Here is a 14,660-nt window from a genome sequence, read left to right on the forward strand (position 1 = left end):
TGTAGTTTTACATAAATTTATTTCAAGGAAATGAGTTGTGCCAAATAGAAATTGTAGTCTCAATGCCAAATGCATCACTTAAAGTGGAAAAACTCCTCCCTTGTCCTTGACCACTATTTATTTAATATTTTTTAGGATGGAATTATTTTTAAAAAAATATTTTCACGTATTTCTTCTTGTTATTAACAAAAACAGTTGGTTCAGGGCCACTTTCTTTCCTCCTAGAGGCGATTAGCAAACAGAGCTCCCACAGACACTGCTCCAGGATCAGCCTTCTTTGAGGTGACAGAACTGAGGGCAAGAATACAGAGTTCTTCACAGCTCTCCTGCAGATGCAGCTTCTGGGCTCTCCTGGTTAGCCAGCTGATGTCGCATTAGCAGCTTTGCTTCCCCCAACACCTTAATTGGGTAAGATTAGTCTGTTCACAACGAGGCAGGTCCAGATAGTGGGTTTCATTGCAATTTGGAGAACTACTCTTCTCCATACAACTATGTTTTCTTTGCATGTACCAGTGGTGAACTTCAGTGTGTAATCATCAATTAATAAGTATCAAGTTGTCATCACTCTGTTGTCTACAAAAGAAAAAATCATTTTTCATTCAGCAAGAAGTGGAATGGAATAGGAAGCATTTACCCATAAAAAACCAAGCTGAGTTTTGATCCTCCTGTTCCATATGCTCTCCCATTCCAGCACACAGCTCCAGCACCTGCACTGGGACAACGAAGCAAAAACTGCTATAGTAGCAAAAGCTCAAGATTTGCACTCTAGCTACCAGGCTTGTGCCCTCAATACTCTGCAGCGTATTACAGTAAAGCATATTTATTATGCTCAAGCAGACAAAAATCTCTTATTCTGCACAATGACTTGGATGTGAAACCTGAAGCTGTACCTGGATAGAGTTCTTACTAACTAGTTGGCTTTCAAGTGTCCACAGCAACTGCTGGGATACTGCCCGTCATCATCTCACATGCTCCTTTTTGGCTATGAGGTTTCCCTCTGCCGGAGTACATCAAAAGCATAAAGCTGCTTTTCACAAAAGCCTCAGTACATAAGTAGACAAGTATCCTACTGCTAAAAGAAGATTTGTTACATCAGTCAGGATCGAACAAGTAAGTGTTCACATTCAGCTCTACTCCTTCTCCCATAGCCTGGTTTCCTTGCATGGTGCCCACAACCATTCTGTGCACAAGCAGGAATTCTCCTGGACTGCCCAGGGAGAGTAACAAGATCCCTCCACTCTCAGTCAGGGATTCAGAGGTGTGTTAAGTTTCCTCAGAAACAGGTTTCAAAGAATAGACTTCTAGACCAGCAAGCACCAGGCAAGATGTTCATCTCTTACCAACACCAGCTTACACAGGACCACTGCTAACACCTCCAAAGGCTTGAGTCTGATGGCAACCAGACCTTTACAAGCATGTTTCCAACAGTCTGACAGATGGTACTGAACCCATTTTCCTCAAACACAGCATAACTTTGGGATGAAGTACTGGTCCCTGACTGAATCACATTCTCTTGCTTCCTGCTACTACTCCCTGCCTAGTGAAAAAGTTTTTCAGAAACATAAGACCTGCAAAACCCTAAGAAGCAGAGATGTAGTTTGCTCTTGACCCCTTGGCAGTTCCATGTTACACTCTGCAGTCCTCCCATCAACCTCCACCAGTTTCTGCATGGTAGTTTTCACACGAGCAAAACACTTAAAGCATGCATTTAAGCTCAGAATCGCCACCCCTGCACTATCAACAGACTGAAGATCTAACACCAAGTAAAACACAAGAGGAACAGAGTCCAAATATTCCATGGGCTGAATTCTGGATGCTCCAACACTTGTGAAACAGCACTTTGCAGTGAGAAGCTAACTGGTGCACTTGCGAGAAAAAAACCCCACTCATTAGAAACACCCTACTGACCTCCTACAGCAGCAGATGAATGGCATGGAAGTCTGTTCTTTTCTGTAACCAGCACTGCCATGGTCTTTTAGAAATTCATGCAGATCTGTTACCGGAAACCCACTTTGTTGGTATTTCTGAAAGAGAAAGAATTTTATTTACAACACATGAGAAGTTACGGGGCATGAAGTGTTCTGCCGTTTCCTCTAGAACATCATGGCCAAAACTAGACTATTTGGTTCATTTGTTCAGTATTGCTGTAGGAAAAAAAAACCTACAATCCTGTTCTAGAAACACCACACAGATGACTTTTTTCCACCAACTACATAAGTGACATAAAATTCACATCGCTCACAGATTCTCTTACACTTTGTTTGCTGTCCATAAGACCAAACAAGTGCTCTCAACTCATAGTGGCATTGATTCTCCCTTTGTTAACATCAGCTGCTGTGCTCACTGTGAGTGCTCCGGGCTCATTTTCCCTGGGAACCCCAGTGCTGGATTTGAAGGGCCCTAACGTGAATACTCAGCATTGGCATTGGAGAAGTGGTCTGCAGAACGCCAGCTCAGCACACCGAAATGGCTCCGTGTCGATCCACACAAAGTGCTCAGAGGGGAGTAACAGTAAAACAGTTCCGCGGATCAGACCATCCAGTAAACTCAGAAGCACAGACAGTGAAGTTGTATTTTGAGATGCTTGGAAAGCAGAGCTCTTGCTCAGTCTGAAGCTGTGGTTCATGCCAGACTAGCCTTATTCTGCTGGCCTGTTTATCTGACACTAAGATAAGAAAGGTATGAGAGCTTAGGAGCATGATCCCCACTGCCTTCCCACTGGTTACCGCAGCTACCAGGAACACAAAGGAGAAACGGCACTAGAGGACAAGAACAAAAGGTAATTACCAAAAACTTAGTTTCACTTTCAGCCAGTTTATACTGGAAATGGATGGTGCAATTTTAACTGGAATGAGAAGTAGTGGGTCTTTCGGAAGACATTTCTTTTTAACCACGTATTTCCAAGCAGCACATTAAGCAAGCCTGGACACCTAAATGAGTTTAGAGTTATCTGCTTGGCCCTCGCCACATGCCTGCCAAGGGGATATTCTCTGAGATGCCAGCAAACCCTTCCTGACCTCAGCTTCTGGTGCCACGAGAAGAAACATTCATTCCACAGAAGACTTATCCGGCTCTGTGTAACTATACTTAAAAACTGACTTTTCCCACTCATCCTTCCACTTCTGTTTCCATTAGCTGTTACCTTTCTGAAGGCAGGTGAAACAGCAGAACGCACAAAGCAGGGACACACACTAAGGATGATTTGCCAAACCAATTATTGCTTAGTCATTCGGATGACTACCCAGTCATCCTTCCAAACTCACCACAGACTAAGCTAAGAGATTTTAATAGTCTCACCAGTCATCATAACTAATGCTAGATAGTACGGTGTTGAGCAATTAACAAGAATGAATACAAAACCAATTAAAGTGTAATGGGGAAAAAAAAATGTTTTACCTTTATGGTGTCATAGGAATCAGTAATAAGTGCAATAAAAAGGCTGAGGATCATGTATATAAACAGACTAATGAAGGAGTACAGATATAACCGACTGAACAGCCACACTAGCATGCTCTTCTGCTGGATTTGAGCAAATGTCGCAAACATATCATCACCGTTGACCAAAGAAAACAGACACTCAGCCACTGTGTTCAGATCTTCAAACTAGAAAACAATGAGCACAAATTATTAATAGAATGTGAAGATCAATCATCCAGATTAAAGTGAAAAGTGTCATAAAAACAAAAGTAATCTTTTTTTTTTTTTTTAAGTTTTACTCAGAGCAGAAGGAAAAAGCCAACCCTGTCAATCAAATGCTACCACACTTTCTTTCCTGTACATTCAGACCAATATACACATATCAGTAACAGAACCATGTAGAAATATAATCTTGGCTAAGCATTATACACTGACATCAGAAAAAAGTTTTATTATCAAGAAATAAACTTCCGATACTCAACAGTCAAAACAGCCAAAACAGCCAGTAACTGGCCACCACAAAGTTTAAGTTACTGCATTTTCAGCTATTTAAGACCTGCAGAAAAATATCATTCTGTTTACCAAAGCACGTAGATAAAGTGATTTCACAGAATCTATACTGTAAGCCAGCTGTGGTATGATGGGAATAGAATCCACATCTTCTAGTTACTCAGCTCTGCAGCATTACTGGAGTAGGGGTAATTAATCAATATTGTATTAAGAAGTTAAGAGGCAGCATATAGCCTTCAGAGCTCGAATGGTCTAAACTAGCTTTGTCTTGCAATAACATCATTTCTCTGTCATTCAGAAAACCCCAAGATGCAGGTAAAAGCTACAGCAGTACTGGGAAACCACTAAGCACACCCTGGAGAAAATCATGGTTTTATCTCAAGGACGTTCTCTTAAACTTCTAACTCAATTTCCCCTAAGCAGGAATATGCCCTGAGGCTAAATTCCACTCAGCAACCAGATAAGCACACCTCCCACCATCACTCTGTCCCTCCAAATTACTGCATTTGTAAGTATACTTTATTGGACAACATGAAGTAATGCACAGTTTTTTAATGTAGCTATTATCAGTGAAGTAACATGACTACCCTCACTTTAACTGAGGTCCTACATTGTAAATAAGATGTCAAGAGGCGTATGTTTGTAAGGAGAGCATATTGTTGCACAGCAACAGCAGGTCTGATCTTACCTATGGCTTTTTTTTTTTTTTTTTTAATTTTTTAAGGCCATTATGAGACATTTTCTGAGAAGAAGGGGTGCATAACATGGGTCACTCTTTAGTAACCCACAAGTTTTGATGCATGGGTCCAGGGAGAAATCTGCTAAGGACTGGTCACCTGCAAGCCCTTGGATTGCCATAACACAAAATGCAGGATTCCCACTCCCTCTCTCTGGCTGCAGTAGAAAAGGGGAAAAAAAACAACCCCATATGCACTTGTATGTTTTTGAGCTAAGGCCTTCAGAGCTTCCGAGCACAACGGCCTCTGCCCTGCGTCCGGCGCAGCAGGGAAGGCTGCAGGGCAGCCCGGGCTGTGGCCGCCCTGCACGGTGCAGCACTGCCTTCCAGCGGGCACCAGCCAACCGCCGGGAGGGAGACCCCCACAGCCACCGCAGCTCTCCTTGGCAATTCCTCGGTGATACTCAGCAAGAGGTAACGTTTTCAGATAAGGTATTATTGACTACACTATCTTCTGCTCAGATAATTAATGTTCTTGCTGCAGGGAAGTTACAACAGTATTTATGCCACGCCTGTTACGAACACTTGAGCCTCTCGTATGACTGAGGATCCCACAGCATCCAGCATCCCACGGAGAAATGTATTGTCATCAACTTAAAATACGCACAGACTGAACACCTACATTTCTTAAAGGAGAGAACTACATTACGTTAGAGGAATCCGAGCTCTGGGGGTGCAAGAAGCTGAAGTGAGCACTGCAGCATGCGTCTCTGTTACAATATATACTGTGTGTAACCAGAAGTCAAGAATGAGAAGTCATAGATTTGTTACTGATTAATGGACATCTAGAACTTATCACAACAGGAATCTGCCTTTTTTCAAACTGTCACATACACAATCTGCGAAGCAAAAAAAAAAAAAAAAAAAAAAAACCACAAACGAGATGTGCAGGTGTTTTTGCTTGTGTTTTGGAATACACAAAGCCTTACTGCTGTACCCAGGTTTCAGACAAGAAGACATACCAGGCACACACTTCAGCATCAACCTTAAAAAAAAAAAAAACGCCAAAACAAACCAACCAAACACCCCCTCCCACGTACATACACACACCCCCATACAGAAAAGGCAAAGGAAACAAGACCAGCGTCCATCCACCCCTTTGAGTCAAGATTTAGGAGCGGAAGTTACACAGCACAGGAAAGATTTGGGAAACAAAGTCAGAGTCAAGGAGATTCCCAGAAACGGCAACGAGGAACTAGTGCCTCTTTAACCCAGCTGAGCTGGGACTGCCAGAAGAGGGCGAAAGAGGTAACAGACCAGTTTACCTCTAGTCCCCAGCCAGACATTGCCTGGACAAACCATCCACTCACCACAAACACAGCCTGGTGTCTGAGATCACAGTGAGTTCATGCACACGATGAAAGCAAGAATACGTTGTTCTGTTAAACGGAGGAGGTGGTACATATGGAAAGAGAAACACTCCCATGTTCTTAGTGAATTTAAGACCCATTTCTGCTGTTATAACTAGGAACTATACACACACAAATAAAGACCAGAAAAAGAGTACGTACCTTTTCATGGTAAGGTCCCAGGACAATCCAACCACAGAAAGTATAGCCAAGATAAATCATCCCAGCACAACAACAAAACCTTAGCACTTTGGGCAGTGATGCCTGCATAGTTAAAATGAGCACCTACATGTCAGGGTGGAAAGCAAGGAGAAGGGGAAAAAGCCACAAGTTAGAGAAACCTGAGTGACAAATGCATGCTTTAGTTGTTGAATATTTGATTCCTGCCTTACATTGTAGGTTTGAAAATATCCCAGGTATCTGATGACTCCAACCCAGACAAACAAGGTTGATGTTCCAAGTAAAATGCTGCAGACATCATAGCTTGTGAGGTTCTGAGGGATCCAAACAGAGCAGATGGTCAACTTACAAAGCGGTAGGTATGTCAGCTTGACAGCTATACAAGTGCCAGCAGTTCAAACAAACAAAGCAGGGCAGTCCAACACTGAAAGGATGTTGCTACATCAAAAAAATCAGACCAAAGTGAACTGCAGTTATTGAGCAAGATCACCCAAATGCAGTAGTGATTGCAAATGAAAGCACATCCACGCCGATATTACAGTTTTGCATGAGAAACTAAAGCGTTTACTTTCGTTATGACAGTTTTAATATTAGATTGAGTATCTCCAAATTTTTGTTTAAAAAGAGGTTAATATATGCTATTGTTAGGCATACTAGCTCTCGCTCGCTATTTAGTAAAACATGAGCCATGATTTAAATGAATAGTGAGCCTCAGGACTACAGCCTAACCTGAACATCATTTTTACTACCAGTGAAGTTTATAACCAATTCTACTTGCATGCTACTTCAGCAGGCTAGAACTGGTTGCAATAAGCACAAGATACTGTCTAGCTCAAGATTTCCTACCCTTATCACCCCACCTCACCATGCAACTGGAGGTTCTCAAGTGCTTTCTCTGCAGGCCACTCTGGGCATCTGCCCTTTGAGCCTTAGTACACATGGAGCAGGAGCAGCACAGTACCTACCCTGTTTTTCCCAGAATACAAAGTTGTGTGAACACATGAATTGTTGACATACAGCTCTACTGAAGAGAAGGGGAAAAAAAAAAAAAAAAAAAAAAAAAAAAAAAAAAAAAATCAACCAAACAAACCAAAAAGAAACCCTGAAGAGCTGCCAGCTGGACCAAACACATTGATTCCAGCAAGCCCAGACTGGGAGGTCAAGGACTAGCAGGTAACACTGTCCAAACTACAGGCACAGACAGGCCAGGAAAGCAAGCTTTAACAGACATGTTTCTAGTCCTACAAGCCATCAGGACCCCTGTTTTATCCAAGGAGATGATGCTTGGTTTGCCTGTACAATATGTACTAATACTTCTTACAGAAATAACACAACCCAGGTTGGGGTGGTTGTTTTTTTGTCAGAACTGTCTACCCACAGGTCCCACATCAGGGATTAGGGGAATTAGCACTGTGGAAACAGGATGTTAAAATAGTTTACGTGGTCTTACTGAAGAATTTTGGGGAAAAGGGACTGAAACCAGTTACCAGTCAAACTAGCACTAAGAAATGAAGAAATAAGAAATAGCAAAAGTGAACAAGATGGCTAGTGTCTAGTATAGCTCACTTTCATTCATCCCCAAGTTAACACACATTACACACAGTTGTAACAAGACCAGTCTTTTATCTGAAGTATTAAACTCTCACCTTGGCTTTTATTTCCATTTTTAGGATTGACCCAATGATTGTCATCACGTCACTGATAATTACCAGGACATACCATCCATTTATGAACTCCAGGCGATCAGCGTGACAGACATGGCGCTTGTATTTCTCCAAGAAGAAGTTCACAAATCTCTATTGACAAGCATTTAGATGTTTAGTTACAGCTCACCTTAGATGAAAAATATGTACAGATACCCCAGTAGTATAGCAATGCTGAAGTTTCACATACCCCTTTTTCCTATAGTATCTGGTAGAATAATAGCTTAAAATTCACTCTCAATAGCAACAGAAATAAATAGGGAAAAAATTAAGATTAGCTTATGCCAGTGAAAACCAACTCTCCACAGATCAGCTGACTTCATAACCAATCCCTACTAGGCTCACCATGGCTTGCTATACCCTTTTTAGCCCCCTTCACAAAAGCTTCCATCCACCTCCAACAGAGCAAGCCAACCCAACTAAAGGGGTAAGAAAGAGAATTAGTAACTCAAACACAAATATAAGGCAAGAGCTCTCATTTCCAACAGAGTCAACAATATCACTTCCCACACCCACCACTGCCTATCTGCTTTCCCTTGCTCTTTTTGCTCATGAATAAATGTTGATGTCCCTGTTCCTGGTAGCAGTTTGACTATGCCTGTGCTGAATTGTGTCCTCTTCACCTTGTCTTGTTTACAAGCTACAAAAAGGATATATTGAACAAGATAAACAAGTATCTGTGCTTTCATAACCTCTCCATCCTGAACTCTTTTACCAATTCCCGTAAGCCACGCTCTCACAAAGTTTGTATCAATTCATGGTTATAAACTGGCACTTCTCAGGGCCCAGCCTGTGTTTCCACATCACTATTCTGACCAGAAGAGATGAGTCTGCTTACATAAAGCTCTGCAAGCAGTTCGAGATGAAGACAGATAGGGATAGTCTCAGTCTGCAAAGGAGAGCGAGAGGGGAAGAAGGGGACAGCAGATGGTGATCAGGGGCTGTGGAGGAAGAAGGAGGAAAGAACTGAAAGAGGGAGGTTCCAGCCCCAGAAAGACTAAAAAAAACCAGCCAGGGTTAGACTATATACTATGCTTTACATTTTCTCCAGTTAGAGCTGGCTTTGAGGGATGTTCATTAAAGCATTAAATTATGATAAGACCTCTGTGGGAATTCTACTCTGAAGTCAGGGAAGGAAGAATTCACGTTTTGAAAGTGCAGATTGTCCAGGATTTTATGCGAAAAAAATACTTCTGCAACTTTGTGCTGCTAAACAAAGAAAAAAAGTCTCCTTTTGCCCTCAAGAGATACAATAAAATATTTCGTATTAGCTGCACTACACAAACAGAAGTAAAAAACCCCCATTCAACCAGCAACTGTTCATCACAGACACCTGCACATCCTTCCTAGAGATAGAGATACAGTAAGAGCGCGACATCCTGCAACAGATATACTACCCAATATTTTGGAACACTTGACAAGACTAGCAGCAAACAAGACAGACAAAATAAGCACTGAGATTATGAGCACTGTACTTACTTTTTGTAGTCTCAAGGCAAGCACAATTGATCGTGTGCAGAGGATGAGAGAAGCAAAGCAACTTAAAATCACAAATCCATCAAAGACTAGAATATACTGGGTGTTCTTCTGGAGAACTGTGAAGAGTCCAAGAAACAAAGTAGGGTTAGTCTTTTCACATCTCTCTGAGCACAAATTCTTACAAAATGTCACGTTTTGCATTTAAACACTCTTACCCCATAAATAGGTGGGATATAAGAAATGTTCTTCCTGCAGCTATGAGATTGGGCCACAACAGTGAAAAGTATGTTAAGTTCTTCAAAATAAACCCCAAAATGGGTATATTAAGACAAGTGTCACCTTTTTGCATTAAGTTCATCTGTCCATCTGCACTGCAACAGTGTCACAACTACACAGGGTAAAAGTAATGCAGACTTTGGCCCATATCAACATCACTAAATCAAAACCAAACAAAAAAATCCCATCTCATTTCACATTCTATGACCTGAAATCAGAAACTTATTTGACTTTCTGTACTCTATTCTTTTCATCCACAGGTTTATGAACCATCATGTGAACCCAAATCAGGTGTTTTCCTTGGCTTACTCATACTAATTGATGAACAGGATGGTGAATGTCTTGCTAGACGCTGTTATAGAGCAGGGGAAATGATGGGAGGAGGTGTGCAACACCACTACCACACAAACACATGTGCATCAACCTTACCAGAGCCAAATATGTGCCAGTCTTTACATTCTTGAATATCAGTGTCACTATCGAAATAGATTTTGATTTTTCCACTGTGGGCTCTATTATCAAAAATTATCTGGAAACACAAGAGTGTATCAGAAACAAGACTAACAAACTTTCATTCCATAAAAAAAGCTTGGTAAGTGCTTTGGCATAACATGCATTAATATTTGTTGGTCAGTTAAACTTTAAGAAAGCTGTCGCTGTAAGTGTTGGTGTTGACATAATTTGAGAACATGTCCCGTATAGCATAAAAAGCAGTATTCCAAGATGCCAAACTTTAACTTTAACCTTTAGAAGAACAATTACATATCTCATTCTCAGATTACAAAGTTACCAGCTGGAATATGATACTAAATAATACTGTTCCCACAGCAACACCATTTCAGCAACCTTTGGGAAAGACGGGTAAGGGCCAGGACATGCTCAACTGATTTTCCCTTCCAGTCTAAATGTAAGGATGATGACTACCCCCTAGCTTAAGCTCTTGTTATATATACAGTGTTGGAACCGCAATACCCCATTATTCACTTACAGTATTTTGAAATGCATAGCAGTCAGGCAATTCACGGGCATGGATTGTCTGTAGGGCAATGCCTTTCAGCTTGAAGGAGATATCAACCTGTATGAGCCTGAATGTTTTAGAAAGTGCATAAATATATATATGTATATATATAAAATACACACAAAAATACACACATACACAAAGCAAGGAAACTGCACAACTCAGAATCCATCATACAAAGGGACAAGTTAAAAACAAGAATATCCCCACGATCTCTTTACCTGTAAAATTCCAGATTGAAAAAAGAGGAATTCAGCTTCAGTTCAGCTTTCTTACCAGGTAACTCCTGTGGCTTAAAAACAGTACATTCTGGGAGGAAAAGAGGAAAAGCAGTGATCTTAAAAACTTCACATAGAAAGCAGCATAAAACTGAGGTAATCAAGTTGAATGGCAAGTCCTAATCAGGCAAAACGTTAATGTCAAGCAAACCTATCCACAGAGAGCCCTGGCTAGCGGGATCAGCAGCAGGTTCATGCAGGAAATCTTGTCAGGTGAACAGTAAGGACTCAGCTCAGAGGTGGTAAAGACACCCACCCACTGAAGGTACAGAACTCTGGATGCTGCTCAGTCTGTATTTGAACTTCCTGCACGGAGGACGGAGAATAAGAAAAACCCAAACAAACACCAGCCCCCCCAAATAAAACCCAAAACAAACCAACATCAACAAAAACCCACAAACCCACTCACAACCCACTAATGACAGCAATTCAAAAGAGCTTCCTATAGTCTACACAGTTGCCATTTCTAGGCAAGTAATAAAACCAAGAGGGAAATAGGCAAAAGGCAGTTCCTACAACTGTCATGCAAAAAGCTATTGGTTTTAAATTTTACCGATTTAGCATTAGAACATAAGTACTCCACAGCAAGACATTTTCAGTACAATACTATACCTGTTTCAGTAGAAACATCTATGTTCAGTGTATCGTTGGAAGGAAACATTGTGCCTTTCTTGTATTGCTGTTTACAGATTTTTAAACCTGATCCTTCATGTTCATAACCAAGCGTCCCCAGGGATATGCTCTTTAATTGTTTGTACTAGTTCAAAAACAAAACAGGAGCAGAAGTTAGAGGTAGTCGCCTTTTTTGCATTAGATAGTAACTCGCAATCTCAAAGTTATGTATATCAATATAGCTTTTTACACCCCCCCCCCCCCCCCCAAAAAAATCTTTACTTTCACATAAGTCTGTAAATTGAAAGTGGTATCTCACAGGAAGCCAAGAGGGCTGCTGGCCACTAATTAGCAGTAATTGGCATCCTGGTGACCCAGTGACTGGGAGCCCCGTACCTGCTGAGCTGCCTGCAAAGGATTACCCACATGTCAGCCAGCAAGCAGCTTTTAATTAGATGCCTGGCAGTGACTTCAGTGCAGTATGGCTGCTAACCACACACACTCCAGGGGTATCTTCGGCGTTTATCTCATGAAGTGTTAGTTTTCACACCACTTGAAACTTGACTGCTTTATGTACAATCCAAGTCATAGTTACTATCAAATCCACCCCAAGTGCAAAATCAGAGCTGCTCTTTGTATGCCTCCAGAAGAGAGAAGCCATGTGTTTGCTATATAATCAGCAACCAAGGAATATACACAGAGCTGGGCCAGCCTCCGCAAGTAATTTAACCTGCCTGCTTTACACATGCATGGAAGCATCTGAAAACATGCCTGCGAGGAAGGCACTTCCATTTATGCTAAATACAGCACAAGACACCTTCTTCATATGTTAAGATATGCTTGAAAACAAGGACTGGAAGTGGAAGTGAATAAAGTTATGCCAAGCCAAGCCCTGCCCGCACATGGATCAGCCTTGAGCACCACTGAAGAACTCCATTCAAGCCCGGTCCTCTCCTGACTTGCCTTCCACACGTCCTCGGTGTCTGCTAGAAGCAAGCGACACCCTCTGATCCCTGCAGTCACACCTTCCTGCCCAGCACAAGCGAGGCAAACCCCCGGGGCACTGCTCTCCCTGGGGTTCCCGACTCCTCAGCAGCCGAGGAGATCAATGACTTAGGGTGAACACAGCTGTCTGCCAGCTCAGCTTAGCACCAGCTAACACTGTCCAAGAGAAGCCAGGCAGACCCCTGGCCCTTTGAGGAAGGAGGCATCAACATCTACTAATTCTCTATTTTTTATCATCACCTCACCTAGCGAAAGAGCTCAGAGCAGCGCACAGCACTGCTCTGAAGGAAGCTTCTGCCTCCCAGGAGGCCTGACTTAAATAAACGTGGGAAGTCAGACAAGGCTTCCCATTCCTTAAAAGAACTGTTCAGCTGGCTTCGATACAGATTAGACCTCTTTCCCCTTAAACACGGATTTTGTTATTATGCATCATTCAGTGTCATCCTGTTTGCTCCTTCCCATGGGCATTATGGCCACCAGCCATCATGTGGGGTACAGAGTCCCTGTGATCATTAACAACCACATGCACCACATCCATGAGAACTGTAACAGGAACCAGTACCTTTCCACCCAAAGCTCTGCCTCGCAGTGCTCCTTCGACTCCTCACAGCTGAGCTTGCAACAGGTTGATACAGCCTAGGAGAAACGCACAGCCTCCGTACCCTGTCAGAACGTTATCTTAAAGTAAACCAAGGAAGCCAAGTCTGACTAAGGCAGGTCAAGTGATTGGAAACTGTAGTTAGTCACAACTCCGCATCCCTCTGAGGACATCTCCAGATGACTGCATCTACCAGCCGTTGCTCTGCCCATGTGTGCTTTCAGGCTCTGCCCTCCTGACAGCATAGCACGTGGCTCTGGACTACTCACATGCCACTTTCAAACAACACTACCAACCAGTAAAAGCAAAATTCCCATTCACACATTCCCAAGCAGCCTCAGACAGAGCAGCCAGCAGAACATCCTGGTCCTCCAGACTGCTGCAGGCAAGGAAAAAGTGTACCACCACCACAGGGCTGTTTCGTAACACATGCTTCCAAACTGGACCCAGGAGAAGAGTACAGAAAAGCTGTCTTCTCTTCCAAGTGGAAAGTATGGGTGCTTTGTGGTTTTTTTTGCTGGTGGTGGTTTTGGTTTTTTTTCCCCAGTGTGAAAATATCACAGTGGCACATTATACAAAGCCTAAAATTCAATTTTTACAACTCCAGTTTTGCTGTGCACTATTACCATCCTCTGTAATATCATATCCTTCTGCTTGCCCCACCCCTGCAATCCCTCCCCCGTGTATTTCAAAATAAAACTCAAAACAAAACACCAAACATAAGGCTTCTAGCTGCCCATCTCGAAACAAAAAAGCATTGCTTTTAGCTTAGGAGCCAGCTGGCTTGTCTCTTCCTAGAAGGCATCCTTTAAAAAAACAAAACAAAAAAAGTAACACCAGTCAAAGTTCACGTGGAGGCACACTTTTTGAAGTCTTCAATGTGATAAAAAGAGCCTCAGGAAGACCACAGAACACCAAAAACCCCAGATTACAGAAGTTTAACTCTCCTTAAAGGATATGTCTACATTTATACAACATAGACATTTTATGAAGAAGTGACCTTTTTCTGATGCCTGTATCACACACTGGCTGATTCTTGAGGATATAAAGCTATTATTTCTCTATTGTCTTCTATCTGGACTTCACCTCAGCCTTAGTGCCTACAAAAGAAGGAAAGTGAGACAAAGCAAGCAAGGAAGAGAACGAAAGCACAGTTTATAGCAGAAATAGCAGCTATGTTGAGAGTTCAAAGGAAGACTGAGAAAACTACTTCAACACTCATTTAACACACCAGGAGTGTCCAGGAGGGTCCAGCACCGCAGAGACAGCCCGTTTGACCTGTGGACGGCTCTGCTGTAGCTTAGAGGGGGTGGCCGAGGGGCAGCCAGCCCCGACGCGAGTGCTCCTTTCAGGAGGAGGTACGGCCTTTGCACCACTGCGACTGCTGGCCGTAACTGACCATGGCAAACACTGCTTTAAACCAAGCGTCAGAGCTGATGTCCCAAGGTCAGGGAAAACAAAAGGTGGTTTAAGGCCACTTTCCGTTCATCCCATGTGAA

At 42.4% G+C, this 14,660-nt stretch overlaps 1 protein-coding gene across 3 annotated transcripts in view; it reads right to left on the reverse strand.

Annotated features, from left to right (window-relative positions):
• MCOLN2 (mucolipin TRP cation channel 2) overlaps window positions 1-14,660 on the reverse strand; it is a 22,134-nt gene continuing 7,474 nt past the window's right edge. For all 3 annotated transcript variants that reach the window (XM_075424834.1, XM_075424837.1, XM_075424835.1), the window contains exons 4-14: window positions 11,559-11,703; window positions 10,890-10,977; window positions 10,639-10,735; window positions 10,080-10,179; window positions 9,375-9,490; window positions 7,839-7,988; window positions 6,405-6,506; window positions 6,175-6,297; window positions 3,397-3,603; window positions 1,909-2,024; window positions 1-573 (exon numbers count right to left, since the gene is read on the reverse strand). In XM_075424834.1, coding sequence (XP_075280949.1) covers window positions 537-573; window positions 1,909-2,024; window positions 3,397-3,603; window positions 6,175-6,297; window positions 6,405-6,506; window positions 7,839-7,988; window positions 9,375-9,490; window positions 10,080-10,179; window positions 10,639-10,735; window positions 10,890-10,977; window positions 11,559-11,703 — 1,281 coding nt within the window. In that variant the 3' untranslated portion in view covers window positions 1-536. The remainder of the gene's footprint in view (window positions 574-1,908; window positions 2,025-3,396; window positions 3,604-6,174; window positions 6,298-6,404; window positions 6,507-7,838; window positions 7,989-9,374; window positions 9,491-10,079; window positions 10,180-10,638; window positions 10,736-10,889; window positions 10,978-11,558; window positions 11,704-14,660) is intronic.

The sequence above is a fragment of the Opisthocomus hoazin genome, chromosome 6 (assembly GCF_030867145.1).
Source record: "Opisthocomus hoazin isolate bOpiHoa1 chromosome 6, bOpiHoa1.hap1, whole genome shotgun sequence".
NCBI classification, from domain to species: domain Eukaryota; kingdom Metazoa; phylum Chordata; class Aves; order Opisthocomiformes; family Opisthocomidae; genus Opisthocomus; species Opisthocomus hoazin.